Source organism: Festucalex cinctus, chromosome 5, assembly GCF_051991245.1.
Source record: "Festucalex cinctus isolate MCC-2025b chromosome 5, RoL_Fcin_1.0, whole genome shotgun sequence".
NCBI lineage: Eukaryota > Metazoa > Chordata > Actinopteri > Syngnathiformes > Syngnathidae > Festucalex > Festucalex cinctus.
The window spans coordinates 2,802,721-2,828,366 of record NC_135415.1 but is presented as its reverse complement, the minus strand read 5'-3'; the positions used below and the strand labels follow the sequence as shown (position 1 = coordinate 2,828,366).

At 44.3% G+C, this 25,646-nt stretch overlaps 1 protein-coding gene across 1 annotated transcript; it reads left to right on the top strand.

The window, feature by feature from the left end:
• Positions 1-321: 321 nt before the first annotated feature.
• LOC144019649 (uncharacterized) lies at positions 322-1,410 on the top strand. Its single transcript, XM_077522847.1, has 4 exons — positions 322-884; positions 952-1,002; positions 1,081-1,114; positions 1,190-1,410. The coding sequence occupies exons 1-4, from the start codon at positions 758-760 to the stop codon at positions 1,305-1,307; spliced, it is 330 nt and encodes a 109-aa protein (XP_077378973.1). The 5' UTR covers positions 322-757; the 3' UTR covers positions 1,308-1,410.
• The last annotated feature ends 24,236 nt before the right edge of the window (positions 1,411-25,646 follow it).

Here is a 25,646-nt window from a genome sequence, read left to right as displayed (position 1 = left end):
CACTTCATTGAGCGAGTACGAGTATTCTGAGAGTTTTCTAACATTGACGTGTCCAACTATTCAGACTTGTATTTTCATACATTTTCTTCTTGGTACTTCCAAGGAGCTTAAAAATCTCGTGCGATTTTGGATAGGTTGGATGTTATTCCTCAATAACTAGATGTGGAAATGGCAGATATCACTCTTCCACAGTCATCTACCTGCTTTTTTACTTTAAAGCTCCCCAACGATACAGACAATTTTGAAGCATTTCAAAGAAAGTTGATGGCGAGCATCTCAAGTTCATATGCTGGCTTTGGCCAGTATTAACTCTTTGACCGCCATAAACGTTTAAAAACGTTCAGTATAATCCTAGGATAGGCCGCCATAGACGTCAATTGACGTCTACTATGTTTTTTTATGGAAACGGGTGGAGGAAAGCCTTGGGCAGCTGTGCTCCAAGTATCAAGCCGATCGGGTTACGATAATGAGTATTCCTGGCCACTTGATGGCTGTGATGAGTCTTTTGGACAAGATCGGGTAGGAGACAACAGTAGAAGAAGAGAGGCGGAGCGAGAGTGTTGAGGGGGAGAGAATGGCGAACTTGGCTAAGGGAGTCAAAAAGGCTACAGATGGCAATCAGCTCACGCTTGATCCTTATTTTCAAAGCTCAAAAGCATCGACCAGTGCTCAAGAGCACAGTGATGACGGGGTTAAGTCATAGTTGAAGCGGTGACGCGGCCGTTTCGACCACGTCCTAAGGCCCCACCGGCTAGCGATGCTAACACCGGAGAAAAGTGGTGCACAACCGAGCACGTCTGCACAGATGACGTTTCATCGGACGATGACGACTACTATGGGTCCGATGCAAGACAGTCTTGGACAGTCTTCCAAAGAACGTGAAGGTAAGCGCTAACATGCTAAGAGATCTAAGTCTTTCGATTGTATTGTAATTGTATATGTTTCTTTCAGCTCCTACTCATAGGGCCCAAAGTGACCCTTCTCACAGTGAGCAGAACAAAGGTAAAAAAAAAAAAAAAAAAAAGATTCTCCACAGCACTAATAAAATATTTGATGGTAAACGTCTTCTATAATTTACAGAATGTGCATCAACCAATACATCCAAGAAAAAAAGGTAAACATGCACACACACACACATTGCATCACAGTGCTCTAAAATAATATATGATATTGAAATGTATATTTGCAGATCCAAAGATGCAGATGCAAAGATTCTGGCTGGCTTGAAGTTGATGAAGTTGGCTGGCAGCCAACCATCTTCCCCTTTGCTGCAAAACCAGGACCAAGGGATGCTGCAGCAGAGCTGAATTCCCACCTGCCAGCTGACATCCTGGAGCTCTTCATCACGGATGAACTTCTCCAGCACATCGTTCATCATACCAACCTTTACGCAAATCAGTCCATGCAGAAGCAGACTGACAAAAACTGTTGCGCACGTGTAAATGGTTTGCAAAGAGTTTTCCAAATTGTTTGTTCGGATTTCTACTGTTGCATGAAAATAAACTGTTATTTTGCAATCAAAAAACATTTTTTATTGTTGGGGTAGTGTTTTATAGAAGTTTAGGTGTTTGTAGAATCACTCATGCAAAAAAAAAAGTGCCAAATTCACTAGAGTGCATGAAATAACATCGTTTCACAAAAAGCTTGATTTCTCCGTATTTTGGAAGAAAATAGAGGATTTGGGTGAAACGAAGCTGTTTTCTATTGTTGATTACTGAAGATCCGAATAAGGTAGAAACAAACTTTTTTTTTTAGATGAAAGATGAGACTTCAATCTTTCATTTGGTAGTATCCTAACACAGCATTTTCTGTGGAGCTTGAAAGATCGGTAAAATAGAAAAAAGAGTTAAGGGAACAAATTATAGTTGGTTCATTCGTGGCACGCCTGTTATATGAAGGAGTTGATTGTGCTGAAAGTCATTTTTTGTGTGCAGCCATGACAAACTACAGACATACAATGTCCTAGGGTTCAAACCTGTGCTCTTTAGTTCTCTGCAGAGATTATACTAATAGTCTGCCAAAATTACTGAGCATGTTTCTATTTCTGATGTTGAAATCAATGCCCAATTTGAACACACAATTGATTCAAACCTCAAAATTGAGATGTTCATATTTTTTAATTTAGTGTTAACACGGTAAGTACTGTTAACTCAGATGCCCACTGAGGTTTTCAATCTTTTATAGAGGTACCATCATTTGTGTGCAGGCCTTTCTCCTTTTTTTTTTTTCTTTTTTTTTTTATGTATTATGTGATATATTATTAAAGGACAGCAAATGTCAAAAACTGATTTATGGCCCCCATAAAACCAAACGTCAAAAACTGATTTATGGCCCCCATAAAACCAATCAGAACCCGTTATTTTGAATTAAGCCCCGCCCCCTTCCGCCTTCTTAGCCAATCAGAAGCTGAGGACAGCTCCTGTCAAAATTGATTGATGACATCCTGCACTCCCCTCCCCACCCCCCTCACCGCCCTAGCCAATCAGAAGCCGAGGACAGCTCCTGTCAAAATTGATTGATGACATTTTGCACCCCCTCAACAAACATATGTTTTCCGGCCCCCCCTCCCTTCCCCTCACAACCCTAGCCAATCAGAAGCCGAGGACGGCAAATGTCAAAAACTGATTTATGGCCCCCATAAAACCAAACGTCAAAAACAGATTTATGGCCCCCATAAAACCAAACGTCAAAAACTGATTTATGGCCCCCATAAAACCATTCAGAACCCGTTATTTTGAATTAAGCCCCGCCCCCTTCCGCCTTCTTAGCCAATCAGAAGCCGTTATTTTGAATTAAGCCCCGCCCCCTTCCGCCTTCTTAGCCAATCAGAAGCCGTTATTTTGAATTAAGCCCCGCCCACTTCCGCCTTCTTAACCAATCAGAAGCCGAGGACAGCTCCTGTCAAAATTGATTGATGACATCCTGCACCCCCCTCCCCACCCCCCTCACCGCCCTAGCCAATCAGAAGCCGAGGACAGCTCCTGTCAAAATTGATTGATGACATTTTGCACCCCCTCAACAAACATATGTTTTCCGGTCCCCCCTCCCTTCCCCTCACAACCCTAGCCAATCAGAAGCTGAGGACAGCTCCTGTCAAAATTGATTGATGACATCCTGCACCCCCAGCAAACATATGTTTTCCGGCGTGCGTGAATGTAAAATAGTACGAGGGTCTCTTAATCGAGTTAAAGTGTTGTGAATATTAAAAAATGTAATCTATTTACTTCTTGTTTTTTAAATAAATAAATAAAAGAAACTTACCGGTGTTTCAGAATATGAAGTTGCGTCTCCTTCGATGGGTTTTTTCTTTTTTTTAAAATAAAATAAAAAAATAAAGGGCGTCTGTTTCTAACCGAAGGAGTTGGAGAGGGGGAAAATACAGACGAAAAAATAGATTATTCGTGCGTATAGGACGGCTATTTAACCCATTTCAGAACCGCATTCCCCCCTTTTTCCTAGACTAAAAACTTGTGTGACTATGTAAAAAGCTAAACGGAGGATGGCGGAGAGGTGTGACTCCCTCACGCTGCGGTAAACGGCGCCATCTAAAGGTCTAAGGATGTTACAGCCTATGATTAAGAGAGGGAGGTAGGTATTAGAATGTGATAAGTTTGTCTGTATTTTTAATTTTAAATAGAGTGAGGCATGAAATTAATCGGTTGATGTTTTGTGCGTTGTATTTGATAGCAATGTAATAAAGACATTTTGGTAGGATGAACACAATAAAGTTAGTCTACAAAAGTAAATTAGGGTATTAAAATGTTGATAATGAATGTAAAACCTAAAAATTTGATTCAAAGGTATTCAATTTGTAAATTATACATTTTGGATGACGGAACAATGTATGGCATTAGAGTAGCGAAAATTTGTTTACCTTTTTTTTTTGTGTGTGTTTAAAAAAGATAATAATTGTACTAGTTTAAAAAATACTGATTTCTGGAGAGAATATGTAATCACAAACTCAGGTAGGAACTGCATGTGGACATTATTGGTCAGACGTCTGCTTCTTTTTAAAACTAAGAGAATTGAAAGTATGAAACTTTGAGTTTCTTGATACGTTAGTAGATTTATACTCTACTTAACCCTTAATCTTAAAGCCGATCTTTGCAACAATTTAACCAAAATCAGCTTCTTATTAGTAGATTAACACCTTAGTCTCTTACAAAGGGTATTCCTGTAAGCCCTTGGCTAATAGTTTTTTAGAAAGGATCCACGGTTTGAATTTATGACACCATAGATGTATTTGTACATGAAGAAGGGTGTGTACACTTTTATTTGAATTTTAATTAGAGTGAGGCGTGAAATTAATCGGTTGATGTTTTGCGCGTTGTATTTGATAGCAATGTAATAAAGAAATCTCGGTAGGATGAACACAATAAAGTTAATATAATTTTGTCTACAAAAGTAAACTAGGGTATTAAAATGTTGATAATGAATGTAAAACCTAAAAATTTGATTCAAAGGTATTCAATTTGTAAATTATACATTTTGGATGACGGAACAATGTATGGCATTAGAGTAGCGAAAATTTGTTTACCTTTTTTTTTTTTTTGTGTTTAAAAAAAGATAATAATTGTACTAGTTTAAAAAAATACTGATTTCTGGAGAGAATATGTAATCACAAACTCAGGCAGGAACTGCATGTGGACAATATTGGTCAGACGTCTGCTTCTTTTTAAAACTAAGAGAATTGAAAGTATGAAAGTTTGAGTTTCTTGATACGTTAATAGATTTATACTCTACTTAACCCTTAATCTTTAAGCCGATCTTTGCAACAATTTAACCCAAATCAGCTTCTTATTAGTAGATTAACACCTTAGTCTCTTACAAAGGGTATTCCTGTAAGCCCTTGGCTAATAGTTTTTTAGAAAGGATCCACGGCTTGAATTTATGACACCATAGATGTATTTGTACATGAAGAAGGGTGTGTACACTTTTATTTTAGGGCTGTAGCAATTCAAAATGGAATTTTCCACATTTACCAGATTTAAAGACATACTTATATGTTATCCTAAATGTGATTCACTGTGCAAAATAATAATACTAATGACACTAAATCGCGAAAATACAAATAATTCCTACAAAACAAAAGAGGAACCTCACGTCGAGGCGTTGCTCACGTTCTAGTTGTAAATCTGCTTTGGGGATATACATTTTCTACAAATGTACCACTGAGAATATTTACGAGCTTGTAAATAAAATACTAAATGGTTACCAACATGAAAAATTAAATTTTCGGAGCTTTTAGCTGTGTTAAAATGCTCTTACTTTACCAAATACATGACCGAATTGGAGTTTTCCTCCATTCTCCCCTCTCTGAGAAATTCCGGTCTACAAAACACCAACCCCACCCAACCTGAGAAAACAAGCTGTAGGCGGTCTTTGACATCATAAGGTTACCCTCTCTCACGTTTTTGTTGTACGTCTAGCTATGTATTTTATGTTTTTGGACTGTTGTATATAAGATTGTGTTGTACATAAGAATTTCACCCCCTTCTTACGTTTTTGATGCGTTATAAAAATAATAAATGTACTGATTTTTTAAAAAAAGGATTAGGCTTAGAGAAGGTGTTGGTGGCACTCTCATGAGCTGAGTGCGCAAGTTGTTTTAGCCCCTCTGCAGATGCGTACACGTATAAAATGTTATTTTTCTTTTTCTAGTTTTGTTACCGCTAGTGCTATAATTTGTGTCTATACGATTTTTATCGGATGTCTCTATGTATTTTTGTTGTTGTTTAAGTTTATGAGGTTTGTATATACGAATGCGCTGTGTGGAAACGGGTTTTAACATCTATCGTTTTTGTAATATTTAAAAAACTAATAAATATACTGTTTTTTTTGTTTTTCTTAAACTGATTTATGAAAAGGACTTGTAATCACAAACTCTTTTTTTAAAAGCAGTAACTGATTTAGGAGGAGGAGGGGGAATGTATTGTGGGGATCATACTTTTTGAAATCTTTAAGCTGTTGATTGTAAGAGTCTTCTATCTTGATGTTAGCCTTTTTATCTGAATATGTATGAATGAAATATCTTCTAATTATTAGCTCGGATTCTTTCAATGGATAGCCCTGTAAGGCTTAGGATTGTAGTTTTTTAGAAAGTATCTGGGTATGAAATATGTTTTTATTCTGTTAGGAATATGGCGCGTACGTGAAGAAGGATGATGTAGTTTTATTTTTGCTCTGTTTCCGTTTTACTTTTTATCTGATTATGTATGAATGAAATATCTTCAAATTATTAGCTCGGATTCTTTCAATGGATAGCCCTGTAAGGCTTAGGATTGTAGTTTTTTAGAAAGTATTCGGGTATGAAATATGTTTTTATTATGTTCGGGACATGGTGCGTACGTGAAGAAGGATGATGTAATTTTATTTTTGCTTTGTTTCCGTTTTAGTTTTTTTAGATGGGTGAAGGCATCGTTTTAAGGTGCCAGGTGTATTTTGTGCAAATAATATAGGGATACTTACTTTTTATTTCTATGTGTACTTGTATAAACGGTTATTTTTCTGTTTCTAGTTTTGTTACCGCTAGTGCTATAATTTGTGTCTATACGATTTTTAGCGGATGTCTCTATGTATTTTTGTTGTTGTTTAAGTTTATGAGGTTTGTATATACGAATGCGCTGTGTGAAAAAGGGTTTTACGATCTAACGATCTTGTAATATTAAAAAAAACTAATAAATATACTGTTTTTGAAATCTTTAAGCTGTTGTTTGTAAGAGTCTTCTGTCTTGATGTTAGCCTTTTTATTTGATGATGTATGAATGAAATAGCTTCTAATTATTACCATGGCTTCTTTCAATGGATACCCCTGTAAGGCTTAGGATTGTAGTTTTTTAGAAAGTATTCGGGTATGAAATATGTTTTTATTATGTTCGGGACATGGTGCGTACGTGAAGAACGGTGATGTAGTTTTATTTTTGTTTTGTTTCCGTTTTAGTTTTTTAGGGGGATGCAGGCATCGTTTTAAGGTGCCAGGTGTATTTTGCGCAAATAATATATGGATACTTACTTTTTATTTTTGTTACCGATAGTGCTTTGTTTCGTGAAACCCTTATGTTTTGTTTTGTTTCTTGTTTTTCTAACTTACCCTTCGAGGATAAATAAAACGTCTTTAGACTTATCGCTAGCGAAGATGTAGCACGTTTAACACTCTAAATAGTTTTATCGCTGCACGACGTATTCGAACTAAGAGATCCCAAGTCTTTGTGAGTTTTTCTTTTTTTTCTTTTAAATACTTAGAAATACCCAAGAAATACCCATTGTTAAATTAGCCTATAAGATATTATTGAATATGATAGTCTGTAAGATTAGCTATACTAAATCACCCCTGGGTTTAAAACACAAAACTACGAGATTTAATCAGAGCGTAACAATCTACCGCGACGATCTTTTTTAATCTTAAAACCGCTCTTTGCAGCAATTTACCTAAACATATAGTGAACAAACGTGTATCTTGTATGACTAAGAGACATTTAACTTTTGATTGAACGATTTATTTTTTCCTTACGAATCGCGCTTACTTTCCGATGGTACGCGTAGGTAAACAATTTTTACACGCATATTTACACATCGGGACTCTTTAATTTACCTACTACGCGTGGGTTTTGTTTTTTGTTTTTTTTTTCAGGAATTTGGGAGAACACGCAAAGTCTACCCAACAAGTCCTGAGGCAGGACTCGATCTCACAACCCTTTATGCTAAGAAGCCAGCTAACGTACCGCCCTGATTGTGAAATAACAGCTACTATATTACTTAATTTGAATGAATAATATTATTTAAGACGTCTACCCATCTAACGCTTTAAAAATAGCGACATAATTCAGATAAAAATATTATTCGTACTATATTGTTTTTTTTTTTTTTACAATAGTTTCTGAGTTCTCACAATAGGTGTTCGATGATACTATTTTATAGTTTTATGTTTTTCTTACCGGTATGATTAACTTGTATTACATTTATGACGTTTCGCTATCATCTTAAAACACATCTTTGCATCGTTTTAAGGTGGCCGGTGTATTTTGTACAAATAATATATGGATACTTATTGATTTCTGATCAATTTTTACTCGTACATTTACCTACTTTTGCTTTTAGGCGTATGTTAGTTACTTGTATATGAGTGCGTATTCTAACTTTCCCATTCACTTCTTGGTTCCATTCCATCACCCCTGCGAGACCGGACTCGTCTACTTAATATCACTGAAGTCTGTTCAAAAATCATTGGATACCCAGTCAGAGCCTTATCTTCCTTTTGTGACCGAATCCTGCTCGATCCCTCTCACTCACTTCATCGAATGTTTGAGTGGCTTCCATCATCTCAGCAGGCTGAGACGCCCCACTCTGACGAACACACCGACGAAGAAGGAGGAGGACTACATTTGTCCCCAGATCACTAAAATCTCTTGAACAGTGACCCCCCACCCCGGGCCAAATTGCGACAGACTGACTGACATGTAGCAGTTTAGTGTGAAGCACGGAGCACTTTCTTTTGTTTTTTTTTATTGTTATTTATTATTTTTCGTATTTTTTTTTATTTTATTTTTTTATGTTCATTGGTTTCATGTTTTGTTTTTTTAACTTCCCCCTCGAGGACAAATAAAAGCGTTTTTGAATTGAATTGAATATTTAATTACTTGTGGTATTTTATTCATTTTTAAGTTATCTGGTTTACTTGGTATCATTTTAAGCTGTTAATGTTAATATGTTAATATATGGATACTTATGTACACATCTACTTCTTATTCATTTCAGATCCGTTTTTATTCGTATATTTACCTACTTTTGATATTAAGTTTACAATGGCTTAGACTGTTTGAATGCGCTGTATAAAATAAACTCGAGTTGAGTTAGTTAGGTACTGTTTTTTTGTTTTTTGTTATTTATAAAGTCAAATTATTACCTTTATGAAACTTTTTAGTTCTCCTTACGCTTTACTATGAAATGTTTCAAAATACTCGGTCCCTCCAAAACAAAGCAAAACAAAACGTGTTTACACATTTTTACGGATTAAAAAAAATTCTAGGCGTGACTTTGCCGAGTATTAAATGCCCGCTTGTATTTTTATTGAATGCGTACGTATACCGTTAAAATTTGTAATTCATATTTACCTACTCGATTCCTGTATTGACTAATTATTCGTGAGGCTAACGTTTTACAATTTAAAGTTATTCCGAGAGTTTACTCTCTAGCGACGTCTTTACACGCTTTAAACGTCGGCTTAGACCCCTTGTGTCTTTACTGATGAATATTAGCGTTAAATGTTTTATCCCGGATTAAAACAGGGGGGACTTATTCAAAGATGTTTTATTTTACGGTAAATGTTTTTATAATAGTCGCATATTGATTTTAATGTGCGAAGGAATCAAGGAGACTCTCTGACTTTCATTTTAAAAAAAATCTGTTGTTTTAGCGCCACCAACCTTTTTTTTTTTTAAAAAAAAAGAGAAACTAAAGAAGTCTTTATCACTAGAAGTTTGATAGTTTTTTTAATTCCTATCCACGCACCCCTCGCCACTTCCTTGCTCCACCGGAGGTATAAAACTCGATAAGAAAACAAACGACAAACATGATTTTAATCCATACAGATATATTTTTTATTTAGTTACATGGGACGTCAACAAAAAGACATGATTCTAAAAAGGTGATACATTGTAAAGCACATCAAATAAAACATAGGGACGCACCTTGCTTTCAATAACAGTTTGGAAGTTTTTCATTTCATTTTTTAGATTAAAAGACTCGTCGTTGTCGTAACAATATTTAGCACAGTCAATAAACAATATCCTCTTGGGACATGGAATGTCACCTCTCTGGCAGGGAAGGAGCCCGAGCTGGTGTGTGAGGCAGAGAAGTTCCGACTAGACATAGTCGGACTCGCCTCCACACACAGCTTGGGCTCTGGTACCAGTCCTCTTGAGAGGGGTTGGACTCTCTTCCACTCTGGAGTTGCCCATGGTGTGAGGCGCAGAGCAGGTGTGGGCATACTTATTGCCCCCCGGCTCGGCGCCTGTACGTTGGGGTTTACCCCGGTGGACGAGAGGGTTGCTTCCCTCCGCCTTCGGGTGGGGGGACGGGTCCTGACTGTTGTTTGTGCATATGCACCAAACAGCAGTTCAGAGTACCCACCCTTTTTGGAGTCCTTGGAGGGTGTGCTGGAGAGCGCTCCCTCTGGGGACTCCCTCGTCCTGCTGGGGGACTTCAACGCTCACGTGGGGAATGACAGTGAGACCTGGAGGGGCGTGATTGGGAGGAACGGCCCCCCTGATCGGAACCCGAGCGGTGTTCTGTTATTGGACTTCTGTGCTCGTCACGGTTTGTCCATAACGAACACCATGTTCAAGCATAAGGGTGTCCATATGTGCACTTGGCACCAGGACACCCTAGGCCGCAGTTCGATGATCGACTTTGTAGTCGTGTCATCGGATTTGCGGCCGCATGTTTTGGACACTCGGGTGAAGAGAGAGGCGGAGCTGTCAACTGATCACCACCTGGTGGTGTGTTGGCTCCGATGGTGGGGGAAGATGCCGGTCCGACCTGGCAGACCCAAACGTATTGTGAGGGTTTGCTGGGAACGTCTGGCGGAATCCCCTGTCAGAAGGAGTTTCAATGCCCACCTCCGGCAGAGCTTCTCCCTTGTCTCGGGGGAGGCGGGGGACATTGAGTCCGAATGGGCCATGTTCCGCGCCTCCATTGTTGAGGCGGCCGATCGGAGCTGTGGCCGTAAGGTGGTCGGTGCCTGTCGTGGCGGCAATCCTCGAACCCGCTGGTGGACACCAGCGGTAAGGGATGCCGTCAAGCTGAAGAAGGAGTCCTATCGGGCCTTTTTGGCCTGTCGGACTCCGGAGGCAGCTGACAGGTACCGGATGGCCAAGCGGAACGTGGCTTCGGCGGTTGCTGAGGCAAAAACTCGGGCATGGGAGGAATTCGGTGAGGCCATGGAAAACGACTTCCGGACGGCTTCGAGGAAATTCTGGTCCACCATCCGGCGTCTCAGGAGGGGAAAGCAGTGCACCGTTAACACTGTTTATAGTGGCGATGGGGTGCTGCTGACCTCGACTCGGGACGTCGTGAAGCGGTGGGGGGAATACTTCGAAGACCTCCTCAATTCCACCAACACGTCTCCTTTTGAGGAAGCAGAGTCTGGGGACTCTGGGGTGGGCTCTCCTATCTCTGGGGTCGAAGTCACTGAGGTGGTTGGAAAGCTCCTCGGTGGCAGGGCCCCGGGGGTGGATGAGATCCGCCCGGAGTTCCTAAAGGCTCTGGATGTTGTGGGGCTGTCGTGGTTGACACGCCTCTACAACATCGCGTGGACATCGGGGACAGTGCCTCTGGATTGGCAGACCGGGGTGGTGGTCCCCCTTTTTAAGAAGGGGGACCGGAGGGTGTGTTCCAACTACAGAGGGATCACACTCCTCAGCCTCCCTGGTAAGGTCTATTCAGGGGTGCTGGAGAGGAGGGGCCGTCGGGAGGTCGAATCTCGGATTCAGGAGGAGCAGTGTGGTTTTCGTCCTGGCCGTGGAACAGTGGACCAGCTCTACACCCTCCGCAGGATCCTCGAGGGTGCGTGGGAGTTCGCTCAACCAGTCCACATGTGTTTTGTGGATTTGGAGAAGGCGTTCGACCGTGTCCCTCGGGGAGTTCTGTGGGGGGTGCTTCGGGAGTACGGGGTGCCGGGCCCCTTGATACGGGCTGTTCGGTCCCTGTACGACCGTTGCCAGAGTTTGGTCCGCATTGCCGGCAGTAAGTCGGATTCGTTTCCGGTGAGGGTTGGACTCCGCCAAGGTTGCCCTTTGTCACCGATTCTGTTCATAACTTTTATGGACAGAATTTCTAGGCGCAGCCGAGGCGTGGAGGGGTTCCGGTTTGGTGGCCTCAACATTGCATCTCTGCTCTTTGCAGATGATGTGGTGCTGTTGGCTTCATCAGGCCGGGGCCTTCAGCTCTCACTGGAGCGGTTCGCAGCCGAGTGTGAAGCGGCTGGGATGAGGATCAGCACCTCCAAATCCGAGACCATGGTCCTCAGTCGGAAAAGGGTGGAGTGTCGTCTTCAGGTCGGGGATGAGATCCTGCCCCAAGTGGAGGAGTTCAAGTATCTTGGGGTCTTGTTCACGAGTGAGGGTGGGATGGAGCGGGAGATCGACAGGCGGATCGGTGCAGCGTCTGCAGTGATGCGGACTCTGTATCGGTCCGTCGTGGTGAAGAAAGAGCTGAGCCAAAAGGCAAAGCTCTCGATTTACCGGTCGATCTACGTTCCAACCCTCACCTATGGTCACGAGCTGTGGGTCGTGACCGAAAGAACGAGATCCCGGATACAAGCGGCCGAAATGAGCTTCCTCCGCAGGGTGTCCGGGCTCTCCCTTAGAGATAGGGTGAGAAGCTCGGTCATCCGGGAGGGACTCAGAGTCGAGCCGCTGCTCCTCCGCGTTGAGAGGAGCCAGCTGAGGTGGCTCGGGCATCTGGTTCGGATGCCTCCTGGACGCCTCCCTGGGGAGGTGTTCCGGGCATGTCCCACTGGCGGGAGGCCCCGGGGACGACCCAGGACACGCTGGAGAGACTATGTCTCTCGGCTGGCCTGGGAACGCCTCGGGATCCCGCCGGAGGAGCTGGTTGAAGTGGCTGGGGAGAGGGAAGTCTGGGTTTCCCTCCTGAAGCTGCTGCCCCCGCGACCCGACCCCGGATAAGCGGAAGAAGATGGATGGATGGATGGATGGATGAATAAACAATATCATGACGGCCATCAAATGTCCCGCTTTAATATCATGGTTACACCAATTATTCAATACATATTCCATCGTGTTAGTCATGTTTACACGGTTCTTCAAATAACTTGGATGATAAAGATCTTACTATTTCATTCATCAAAATCATTTTCCAACAGTTTTGTTCTCAACGGACGTGTGTGAAATGGTTTTCTCTACAATTTCTATCCAATTATGCAAGCTTTCGAAAAAGATTCCCCCACCTCACAGGTACCAATCTGCGATCAGATCTAGCTGTTCATGGCTCAGTCCTCCGTCCCAACAGTTATCGAGAACGATCTTAATTCTGTCTAACACCATACGCTCATGAACGTAGTCGTGTAGCACAAATTCTACGATGCGTTGGACTTCCTCGGTAGTCGTCTCACGATGGGTTATGGTTAAGATACGGTGAATCGTCGACAGAAAACGTCCGTTACACAGTAGTTTCATGATACCTTCAAACTTCCTAGCAAGATAATACGGTTCCCGATCATAAAATAAGCAGGGATGTCTTAATTGACTCGGTAATTTTAAATCACATCCGGAGCAATTCTCTCTGCTATATTTATGGATAGCGCTCATCAACATATAGCTAACAGTCTGCTTAATGCAATTATATCTTGTATTTATTACCCAGACGTCCGGCGAGTAGTCCCAAACCAATTCACCCTCCCTCTCCTTAGGCCCGGCAGAAGCCTTTGGTAGACTGGTTAGCGAGTCGTCGTCGTCCGCGGAGGTCTCAAGAGAGGAAACGTTACTTTCCGTAACGTCCTCAGTCAGGCAATCGTCGGGTTAAGGAGAGGGAGGGTGAATTGGTTTGGGACTACTCGCCGGATGTCTGGGTAATAAATACAAGATATAATTGTATTAAGCAGACTGTTAGCTATATGTTGATGAGCGCTATCCATAAATATAGCAGAGAGAATTGCTCCGGATGTGATTTAAAATTACCGAGTCAATTAAGTCATCCCTGCTTATTTTATGATCGGGAACCGTATTATCTTGCTAGGAATTTTGAAGGTATCATGAAACTACTGTGTAACGGACGTTTTCTGTCGACGATTCACCGTATCTTAACCATAACCCATCGTGAGACGACTACCGAGGAAGTCCAACGCATCGTAGAATTTGTGCTACACGACTACGTTCATGAGCGTATGGTGTTAGACAGAATTAAGATCGTTCTCGATAACTGTTGGGACGGAGGACTGAGCCATGAACAGCTAGATCTGATCGCAGATTGGTACCTGTGAGGTGGGGGAATCTTTTTCGAAAGCTTGCATAATTGGATAGAAATTGTAGAGAAAACCATTTCACACACGTCCGTTGAGAACAAAACTGTTGGAAAATGATTTTGATGAATGAAATAGTAAGATCTTTATCATCCAAGTTATTTGAAGAACCGTGTAAACATGACTAACACGATGGAATATGTATTGAATAATTGGTGTAACCATGATATTAAAGCGGGACATTTGATGACCGTCATGATATTGTTTATTGACTGTGCTAAATATTGTTACGACAACGACGAGTCTTTTAATCTAAAAAATGCAATAAAAAACTTCCAAACTGTTATTGAAAACAAGGTGCGTCCCTATGTTTTATTTGATGTGCTTTACAATGTATCAGCTTTTTAGAATCATGTCTTTTTGTTGACGTCCCATGTAACTAAATAAAAAATATATCTGTATGGATTAAAATCATGTTTGTCGTTTGTTTTCTTATCGAGTTTTATACCTCCGGTGGAGCAAGGAAGTGGCGAGGGGTGCGTGGATAGGAATTAAAAAAACTATCAAACTTCTAGTGATAAAGACTTCTTTAGTTTCTCTTTTTTTTAAAAAAAAAAAAAAGGTTGGTGGCGCTAAAACAACAGATTTTTTTTTAAATGAAAGTCAGAGAGTCTCCTTGATTCCTTCGCACATTAAAATCAATATGCGACTATTATAAAAACATTTACCGTAAAATAAAACATCTTTGAATAAGTCCCCCCTGTTTTAATCCGGGATAAAACATTTAACGATAATATTCATCAGTAAAGACACAAGGGGTCTAAGCCGACGTTTAAAGCGTGTAAAGACGTCGCTAGAGAGTAAACTCTCGGAATAACTTTAAATTGTAAAACGTTAGCCTCACGAATAATTAGTCAATACAGGAATCGAGTAGGTAAATATGAATTACAAATTTTAACGGTATACGTACGCATTCAATAAAAATACAAGCGGGCATTTAATACTCGGCAAAGTCACGCCTAGAATTTTTTTCAATCCGTAAAAATGTGTAAACACGTTTTGTTTTGCTTTGTTTTGGAGGGACCGAGTATTTTGAAACATTTCATAGTAAAGCGTAAGGAGAACTAAAAAGTTTCATAAAGGTAATAATTTGACTTTATAAATAACAAAAAACAAAAAAACAGTACCTAACTAACTCAACTCGAGTTTATTTTATACAGCGCATTCAAACAGTCTAAGCCATTGTAAACTTAATATCAAAAGTAGGTAAATATACGAATAAAAACGGATCTGAAATGAATAAGAAGTAGATGTGTACATAAGTATCCATATATTAACATATTAACATTAACAGCTTAAAATGATACCAAGTAAACCAGATAACTGACACGGCGAGGTAAGGTAGGACTCAGACGCAGGCGTAAGGTAAGCCACCAAGGCAGCAGGTTTATTTCCGGCCAACAGGTGTCTCCTCTCAAGCTGAGAGGAGAACAGGGAAGCAAAAAAGTGGAGAACAAAAAGCGCTCCACTAGGGAGGAAAAAACAGGCAAAAGGTACTGGGGACAACGAAAAGCGCTCCGCTAGGGAGGAAAAAGGGCACAAGGCAAAAGGGGTAACAAAAGGCGCTCCACTGGGGAGGAAAAAGCACAAAAACAAGGCAAAAACACTTGGCAACATGAACGAGGACATAAGGACTGTGGGACGCTTCCATGCACTGACTGTGACACTTCGGCACTGAGGGGAGAATGCAGGTGGCTTTTATTGCTGTAGGTGATTGGTGGCAGGTGGTGATAATCAAGGGCGGGGACCGGTAATTATGGAGCGGCAGGAAGGGCAAGTGACCTGGGGTGAGATAAGAGTTAGATTTTCAAGGTAAGACAGGAAACAGGGATACAACAATAAAAGCATGAACCGCCACGCCGGTGGCGGCGTGACAGTACCCCCCCCTCAACGGCCGGCTCTTGACGGCCCAGGAATGTCAGGGTGTTCAGCGTAAAAATCATCAATTAGCGAGGGATCAACGATGAACCGGGAGGGGACCCATTGTCTTTCCTCCGGGCCGTACCCCTCCCAGTCGACAAGGTATTGCCTCCCGCGGCCCCGATTACGAACATCTAACAGTTTCCTGACCTTGTAAACGGGGCCGCCTTCAATCATCTCCGGGGGGGGTGGGTCGGGTTCGGAGGGCACCAGTGGGCTTTCGTGGACGGGTTTGACTTGGCTGACATGGAATGTTGGATGAATTCTGAGGGATCTTGGTAGGCGAAGTCGAACGGCGGCAGGACCTATGGACTTGGTTACTGGAAAAGGCCCCACAAATCACGGGGCCAGATTTGGACATGGTACCTTGAGTCTGAGGTGTTTGGCTGATAGCCAAACTTGCTGGCCCGGGCGGTATTCGGGTGCCGGTCTCCTTTTCCGGTCGGCGGCCCTCTTCACCCGGTCTCCCTGGCGTTGAAGCGCCGTCCGGGCCGCCGACCAGACTTTGTGGCACCGACGAACCATGGCCTGGACCGAGGGGACCGTTGCCTCCTCCTCCAGTTCAGCGAAGAATGGTGGATCGTAGCCGTGGACGCATTTAAACGGGGTGAGACCTGTGGCAGATGTGGGCAATGAGTTGTGAGCAAGCTCGACCCATACCAGGTACTTGCTCCAGGTGGTCGGGTTCTGGGAGACAAGGCATCTGAGACCGGTTTCAAGCTGTTGATTTAGCCTTTCTGCCTGCCCATTGGCCTCAGGGTGGTACCCAGACGTTAGGTTGGCTTTGGCACCTAGGGCTTTGCAAAACTGAGTCCAGAATCGGGAGACGAACTGTGGTCCACGGTCGGAAACGATGTGTAAGGGGAAACCATAAAACCTGAATATGTGGTGGATCATGATGTCTGCTGTGGTCTTGGCGGATGGGAGCTTGGTTAGTGGGATGAAACGAACCATTTTAGAGAATCTGTCGACGACTGTGAGGATTGTGGTTTTACCATGGGACGGGGGTAGTCCGGTTACGAAGTCCAAGGAGATTTCTGCCCATGGTCTGGATGGGATTGGCAGCGGTTGGAGAAGGCCCATCCGGGACTGATTTGAAGTCTTGTTGCGGGCACACGTTGGACAGGCAGCGACGTACTCCTTTATGGTGGTCTCCATTGCCGGCCACCAGAATCTCCTGGCAACAGCATACATGGTCCTGCGGACTCCAGGATGACAAAACAGCTGTGATGTATGAGCCCAGTGTATTACCTGAGACCTTAGTTCCTCAGGCACGAAGAGTCGACGTGGCGGGCAAGACGTGGGGGGAGTGACGTTGCGAAGTGCCTCCTTGACATCGTCCTCAATTTGCCATCTCATGGCTCCAACTATGCAGTCCCGGGGCAGGATGGTCTCAGGCTCGGCTTCCAAGGGCTCGGATTCGTGGACTCTTGATAACGCATCCGCCTTGACGTTTTTGCTGCCTGGTCTGTAAGTCAGAGAGAATACGAAGCGGTTGAAAAACAAGGACCATCTGGCTTGTCGAGGGTTGAGTCTTTTGGCCTGGCGTAAGTATTCCAGATTTCGGTGATCGGTCCAGATCACAAAAGGGAGTTCGGCGCCTTCCAACCAGTGTCTCCATTCTTCAAGAGCCACCTTTACGGCGAGAAGCTCCCGATCTCCGACCGAATAATTGCGTTCAGCTTTGGATAATTTGCGTGAGAGGAAGGCGCAGGGATGTGTCTTGCCATCCTCTTGACATCGCTGAGACAGAACTGCCCCAATTCCAATGCTGGAGGCGTCTACCTCCACCACGAACTGGCGTTTGGGGTCAGGAACTCTGAGGATTGGGGCATTGGTGAATCGTGCTTTTAAGTCTCTGAATGCCTTTTCGGCTTCTGGGTTCCACATGAACCGGACCTGTGGGGAGGTCAAGGCATGTAGGGGAGCGGCAATGGTGCTGAAGTTTCTTATGAAACGACGGTAGAAGTTAGCGAATCTGAGGAATTGTTGAACTTTTTTCCGAGAGTCCGGCGTGGGCCACTCTCGTACGGCCCTGACCTTGTCTGCCTCCATTTCTACTTTTCCAGGTGATACGACGAATCCCAGGAAGGAGATGGTGTTGACGTGAAACAGGCTCTTCTCAGCTTTCACGTACAGGTGATGATCCAGGAGGCGTTGCAGGACTCGGCTTACGTGGTCTCGATGGCTCGTTAGGTCCGGAGAGTATATTAGTATGTCGTCCAAGTAAACGTACACGAAGTGATCAATAAAGTCCTTTAGTACCTCATTAATCATGGCCTGGAATACTGCTGGTGCATTGGTGAGTCCGAAAGGCATAACGAGGTACTCGTAATGTCCCCGGGGGGTGTTGAATCCTGTCTTCCATTCATCCCCATCGCGGATTCGGATGAGGTGATAAGCGTTTCGGAGGTCGAGCTTGGTGAATATTTTGGCTTGTTGCAACTGGTCGAAAACCGAGGACATCAGTGGCAGTGGGTATCGATTTTTAACTGTGATGTCATTCAAGGGGCTGTAGTCAATACATGGGCGTAGGGATCCATCCTTCTTGCTCACAAAAAAGAAGCCTGCTCCTGCAGGCGAGGAAGACGGTCGGATGAGGCCGGCTTTCAAGGAGTCGTCTATGTAAGTGTTCATGGCCTGGCGTTCGGGTCCTGAGACCGAGTACAGTCTCCCCTTGGGGATGGTTGATCCGGGAATCAGGTCAATCGGGCAGTCATACCGTCGGTGGGGAGGAAGAGTCATGGCCTTGGTCTTGCTGAATACCTCCCGCAGGTGGTGGTAACAGGAGGGAACCGTGTGCAGGTTCGGGTATTCCTCTTGAGCAGGTGAGGCGAGAGTCACCTGGTGGACCTGAGCTTGTTCCAACCCGTGAGTGTTGCATTCTTTTCCCCACTCCAGAATGGTTCCCGAGGTCCAGTCAATTCTGGGGTTGTGTAGACGCAGCCAAGGGTGACCCAGAATCAAAGTGGGATATGAAGCGTGGAAAACGTGGAAGCGGAGAGTCTCGCAGTGCTGTCCAATTCGGACTCCCAGAGGTTCAGTGATGTGGGTGATCCTGAAGAGTTCTTTGCCGTTCAGCGCTCTAGCCTGGATGGTCGATGAAAGGGGTTCGGTAGAGGCTCGTAGTTGCCTTACGAGCTCCCAGTCCATGAGGCTTTCGTCGGAACCAGAGTCGATGAGGGCTGACAGATTTGTGGTGACATAGTGGTGGGTTATCTGCATTTGCGTGAGCCTGTGGTTCTTGGCGGGTCGGGGTGACGGAGAACTCACCGGTGAGCTGCCCTTCGTGGTGCAGGATCCCACCAAGTGTCCAAGACCACCACAATAGTAGCAACGGCCCTCTCGGCGGCGGCGCTGTCTCTCCTCAGGCGAAAGCCGAGCCCTTCCCAGTTGCATGGGTTCGTCTCTGGCGAGGTCCACCTCTCCTGGTTCAGGTCGGGAAGGAAGGATGGGTTGCGGCCTTCCGGCCTCCGGTGGCCGTGACCAGGGGGTGGGTTCCTCCCTCCTTCGAGGTCCGCCGATCTTAGCCAGCTCCTGGCGACGATGATCTGTGCGGATGGCGAGGGAGATCAAAGCGTCCAAGTCCGTGGGGAGTTCTACGGGGATCAGAAGTTCTTGAATGGCAGGTGAGAGTCCTTTCAAGAAATGGTCATGAAGAGCTATGGCGTTCCAGCCACTGTTCGTTGCCAACGTTCGAAAGCGAATTGCGTAATCGCTGACAGGTTCTTTGCCTTGTTGGAGCCGGCTCAACGCTCGTGCCTTCTCTCGGTCATTGTTCTCGGGGTCGAAGACTTGACGCAAAGCGACTTGAAAGTCCTGTACGCTTTGACAGACCGAGGAACCCCTGGCCCATTCCGCGGTCGCCCAGGTTTTGGCCCGTCCCGTCAGGTGAGACACCATGAAGGCCACTCAGGACCGGGCTGTGGGAAATGCCTGTGGTAATTGTTCGAAATGAATGTCGCATTCCGTGAGGAAAGTCTTTTTTATTTTTATTTTTATTTTTATTTTTTTATTCTTTTTAAGAGCTCAGAATTGTTCATTCGGTAGTCTTACCGATTCAACGTCTTATCATCATTGCTCTTTTTTTTGTGCGTTTGCGTGTGTGCGTTTGCGTGCGTGCGTTTGCGTGCGTGCGCGTGCGTGCGTGTGCGTGCAAATACGTATAAATTTATACTCATTAATTCACCTAAAGCCTTATAAATATCCCATTACCCTTCGCCTTAACCTGGTACTTCAGAATCTTGCCAGAGTCGTGAAGTTTAAATGGTCAGGAGACCAGAGAAAAGGTCAGAAAAAAAATAAAGAGAAAAGAAAGATAAATCTAAGTGAAATCCAGCACCGACCAAACACTTCCTGCCTTCCCCATGATTACAAAATCAAAGTCTTACGCCAACCCCGGAAGCCTCTAAATTCCAGCAAATTTAGCGAGATCTCAAGAGACCAGAGGAAAAACTAAAGAGAGGAAGGAGGGAAGGATCGATAAGGCAGAGTGAGATCCATAGAAGCCAGTACATCCAATCCATCAAAGTGAAATCCAGCACCAACAAAACCCCTCCTGCGTGGTTACAAAACCAGAGTCTTATGCCAACCCCAGAAGCCTCAAACTTCCAATAAATTGAGATCTCAAGTGACCAGAGGAAAAACTAAAAAGAGGAAGGAGGGAAGGATAGATAAAGCAAAGTGAGATCCACAGACACCAGCACCCACTGATTCAAGGGGCTGTGGGAGGGAGAGGCTACTTCTGTTGAGTTTCAGTAGATGCTGGTGCGACGGATCTGGCATGCATAAGGACCACCACCAAAGAAAGAAAGCCGTCAACCGCGGTCCAGCGAAGCGAGCACCGCCCCCGAAACCCCCAGGCCGCGGCAGCACCAAGGCCACCCCCAAGCCACCCGAGCGGACACCGGTCGGCGAGCCGACCCAGACGCCCGGAACACCCCCGCCCCAGCCCCGGCCCACACCCCGAGCCCAAGGCCGCAGAACGAGGCCCAGCGGGCCCCCACAGCGCCCCACCGGTCCCCACCCCCCCCCCCCCCCCCACGACCCCCCCGCACCCCACCCAAACCCGCCACCCACCACGACCCAGGCCCCACCACCCCCGGCCCCCAAACCCCCGAACACACCCCGACCCCCAACACCCAACCCCCCACCCACCCATACCCCCACCCCCCCAAACAAGCCGCCCCCCCCCCCCCCCCCGACGACCGCCAACCCCCCCGCGAACCCGGCCCCCCGCGAGCCCCCCCCACCCCCGGAAACCGGCACCGGGCAGCAGCGCAGAGAGGGAAAACGTGCCCACCCCACCTCCAGCCGTGCAAGAGTAGCACAGCGGCGGGAGGGGGGAAGCAGAGGAGGAAGCACCAGGGGAAAAGGCGGAGCACCAGAACACCGAGCCCGGTGGGGAGAGGCCCCGGTCGTCACGCCAGCGTACTAGTGACACCTAACCCTGTTACTGAGTCCGCCAGCTCGCCGACTGGCGAACTCTACCCTTACACCGTGAATGTGGCCCCACCCAGTGTATATACAAGTGTGTGCGTGTGGTGCATTAAAATTGGGAGCAGGTGAGTCGGAGCAGAGGGAAAAAATTTCCCCTACATCGACACACCCGCATCCCCCCCCCCCCAAAAAAGGAGGGACAAAGTGGTGGGGCAGGGACACAGATGGGGGGGACCACAGCGCTGCCAGGCACTGCAGTCCATCCCCTCTGATGGCTCCCCGCCCCAACTCACCCCTCCCCTTGGACATGAAGTGCATTAAAATTGGAGGGGAGTTGAAGGGTGAAGACGGTGTTTCCACCCTTCCCCACCCCACCAAGAAATGTGTTGTGTGCCCTATGTGTATATTTACAAAGTGTATAGTGCAAAACTAGTGAAGTGAGTAAGAGGAGCGACCAGCGGGGCCTCACCCAACCCGGCGGGTGTAGGTGGCACGCCCGTCCCCCAGCACCCCCCACCCCACCCATCTGGCACCACAATAGGAGCCTCCGGAGCCCGCCCGGGGCGCCAGGAGTTCTCCCGGAGTGGGGCAGGCCTCAAACCCCCGCCCGGCCCCCGGAGCCCGACGCCCGGGCCGGGGAGGGAGCCCCAGGCCCAGGGAGAGGGAGGGGGAGGGGGGCCGACAGGGAAGGGGGGAGGGGGAAGCGGGGGGAAGACGACAAGAAGGCGAAAGGGCGGCTGCAGGGCAGGAGGGGGGGGGGGGGAGGAGGAGGGAAGGCGACAAGGGAAAAGGGACCGGGAGGCAGAGGAGGATGGGCGGGAGGAGGCGAGGAGGGAGAGGCGACGGGGGGGAGGAAGGGGGAGGGGAGAGGGAGCCACGGGGCACACCAGAGGCCCACCCGCCCCGAACCGCGCCGCCGGGCACGGAGCAGCGGACCGCGCCGGGACGGCGCCGCCCCGGGCACCAGGGAAAGCACCCCAACACCGCACCCCACAGGGGGCCCAGGGAGCGGCCAAGACAACAACCGCTACCGAGCGGACAACGGGGGGCAGAACCACCCCCGCCCGACCACGGGGGACGGCGTCGAGAAAATTGACTAATTAGCATGCAGTAACACCAAGTGTTGATGCTTAGTGCCCACTAGAAATAACTCTTAAGGAGTTAGTGAGTATAGTGTCGTATAGTGCGGTGTGCTCGAGCCCACTAGCAGCAACTAGGTTCCTGACTATATAAAAATAAAACCAATCAGATACAAAATACCAAATACAGAAGCAGCGAAAACAGAAGTTGTAACGATGTGGTGGCTCTCGTTAACAGGCAGAATCTTGGCAGGATTAAGTTGCCAAATTAAGATTAAAATATTCTATGTACATAGACCATATTTGTTTAAATCTTGATACTTGATTTTTATTTAAGGCAGAGATTTTTTCCATTGAGATATAATTTATTAGTAAGTTTAACCAGTGGTCGATATTGAGAGATTGTTTATTTTTCCAACTGACAAGGATTATTTTTTTAGCAATAGTAAGGGCTATAAATATAGATTGGGATTGTTTACATGGTAGCTCAGTTATTGTTAAGTCACCTAGTAAACACAATCTTGGAGATAAAGGAAGCCTACAGTTTAATATATCAGCGAGCTTTTCCAAGATTTTAGTCCAGAAATGCAGCACTGGAGTACATGACCATAAAGCATGAAGATAAGTATCGGCAGTGTTTTGTGAGCACTGGAGACAAATGTCGGAGTCAGAGAGTCCCATTTTTTTCATCATATATTGTGTAATATATGTTCTATGAAGTATCTTATATTGGATAAGTTGCAAATTTGTCTGTTTAGTCATTTTAAATACATTTTCACAGATTTGGGTCCAAAAGTCTGGTTCCGGAACTATAGACAAGTCTTTTTCCCATTTTAAAGTCGGTAAATACGTTTTATTTGTGTATAAAAATAACTTATATATTTTTGATATTTTCTTTATTGTTGTTGGAGAAAGCTTTATAATATCTTTAGCTAAGACAGGCAGTTGGAGCGTATCCTGAAGTGTTGGGATTTGTTTCTTAACCATATTTTTAACTTGCAGATAATGTAAGAAATTTCCATTTTTTATTTCATATTTCTGGACCAAGTTTGTATACGATATAAACTTATTATCTGAGAAAAGATGATGAAGGTGTGTAATTCCTTTCTGCTCCCATAAGCTTAAATGGAACGACTGATTATTAAGTTGAAAGTCGGGGTTATGCCAAATGGGAGAGAGCCCACAGGGCGCCAATTGGGAGTTTGTAATTTCTAATGCCTTCCACCAGGCAGTCAGGGTGGCGGCTATCATTGGGTTTTTAAAACAATTATGTCGTTTTATTGATTTTGTAATAAAGAGTAAATCTAACAGTCTAAGATTATTACAATCCTTCTGCTCCAATTCCAACCAACAGTTAGTATCTCTGTTGGGTTGTGTCCATAGCACAAGATATTGTAGTTGATTAGCTATATAATAGTACATAAAGTTTGGTGCCTCTAAACCTCCTTTAGATTTACTTTCCTGAAGAGTAGATAGACTAATTTTAGCTCTTTTTTTATTCCAATAGAATTTTATGATAGCAGAGTCCAGCGATTGGAACCAGTTAGACGTAGGTTTAAATGGAATCATTGAAAATAAATAATTAATCTTTGGTAAAACTTTCATTTTTATAGTAGCTATCCGTCCTATTAAAGAGATCGGAAGATTATTCCAGCGCTCCAGATCACTACGGATACTGTCCAATAACGGTAAAAAATTTAAAGAAGTTAATTCAGTTAACTTTGGTGAAATTTTAACACCTAAGTATTTTAAATTACCTGTAGGAAAGGAGTAGTGTGGATCCTGACTTGTAGGATTCCATGAATTTTCTGTGATAGGTAATAATGTTGATTTTGTCCAGTTAATAGAGTAATCTGATAAGTGAGAGAATTTAGTTATTAAGTTAAATGCTTCCCCTAGCGAGATAGCAGGTTCTTCTAAATAGAGTAGTATATCATCGGCATATAGATTAATTTTATGTTCTATTGTCCCGGAGTGGATTCCTTGGATCCGTCTATCCTGACGTATAGCTAATGCAAGCGGCTCAATAAATATAGCAAATAATAAAGGAGACATTGGGCACCCTTGTCTTGTTCCCCTTTGTAGAGTAAAACTCTGTGATGTAATCCCATTGGTAGTAACTGTAGCTTTAGGAGAATCATATAATATTGAGACCCATTGAATGAATGACTCCCCGAAGCCGAATTTATTTAAGACAGCAAAGAGGAAGGACCAGTTAACTTTATCGAAGGCTTTTTCTGCATCCAGCGAAATAACAACTGCCTTTTTATCATACCGCTGTGACATACTAATCAAGTTAAAGAGCCTCCTAATATTATTAGTAGAATGACGACCTTTAATAAAACCTGTTTGATCGCTATGAATAATTGTCGAGATTACTGTCTCTAGTCGAGATGCCAAGGCCTTAGCGATAATTTTAATATCGGTATTAATTAGTGATATCGGTCGGTAACTTGACGGGAGGGTGGGGTCTTTGTCTGGCTTTAATAAAAGTTTAATTGCTGCTATATTCATATCTTGACGTATATCACCCTTACTTTTAATTTCAGTTACTACTCTTAGAAATAATGGAGCAAACATTAACCAGAAATGTTTAAAAAATATAGCCGGATAGCCGTCTGGACCAGGTGCTCTGCCATTAGGCATACTGTCTAAAGCACGATACAACTCATCTATAGTAAGCGGGGCATCTAGAATATCTTTATGTTCAATAGATAACTGAGGTATATTTAAGCTATTTAGGAATACCTCAATATGTTCAGGGTTAGGTCTATTAATTTCTGAGTATAGATTTCGATAATAGTTATAAAAAATATGGTTAATTTCTTTTGGTGATTGTGTGCATTCACCATTTATATCTTTAATAGCCGTTATAAGAGATTTTTCCCGATTCCGTTGAAGTTGATTTGCCAGGAATTTACCTGATTTATTATTATGTTCAAAATTATTATATCTCAACTGTTGTATTATAAACTCTATCTTTTTAGATAACATGTTATCTAACTGTATTTTTATATTCTGTAGTTCTATCCATATTTGATTATTTTGGTTTAATGCATATTCATCCGTTAGTTGTTTAATTTTATCTTCCAGGTATTTTCTAATTTTTGATCCTGTTTCTTTTTATAAATTGAATATGATATAATTTTCCCTCTAATTACCGCTTTTCCTGC

What these genes read in the sequence shown, in the direction of transcription:
- LOC144019649 (XM_077522847.1), top strand. Translation starts at nt 758, where the DNA reads ATGCTAACACCGGAGAAAAGTGGTGCACAACCGAGCACGTCTGCACAG. An exon ending in GTCTTCCAAAGAACGTGAAG is followed by an intron (nt 885 to 951) that starts GTAAGCGCTAAC and finishes TGTTTCTTTCAG; the next exon opens with CTCCTACTCATAGGGCCCAA. An exon ending in TCACAGTGAGCAGAACAAAG is followed by an intron (nt 1,003 to 1,080) that starts GTAAAAAAAAAA and finishes TATAATTTACAG; the next exon opens with AATGTGCATCAACCAATACA.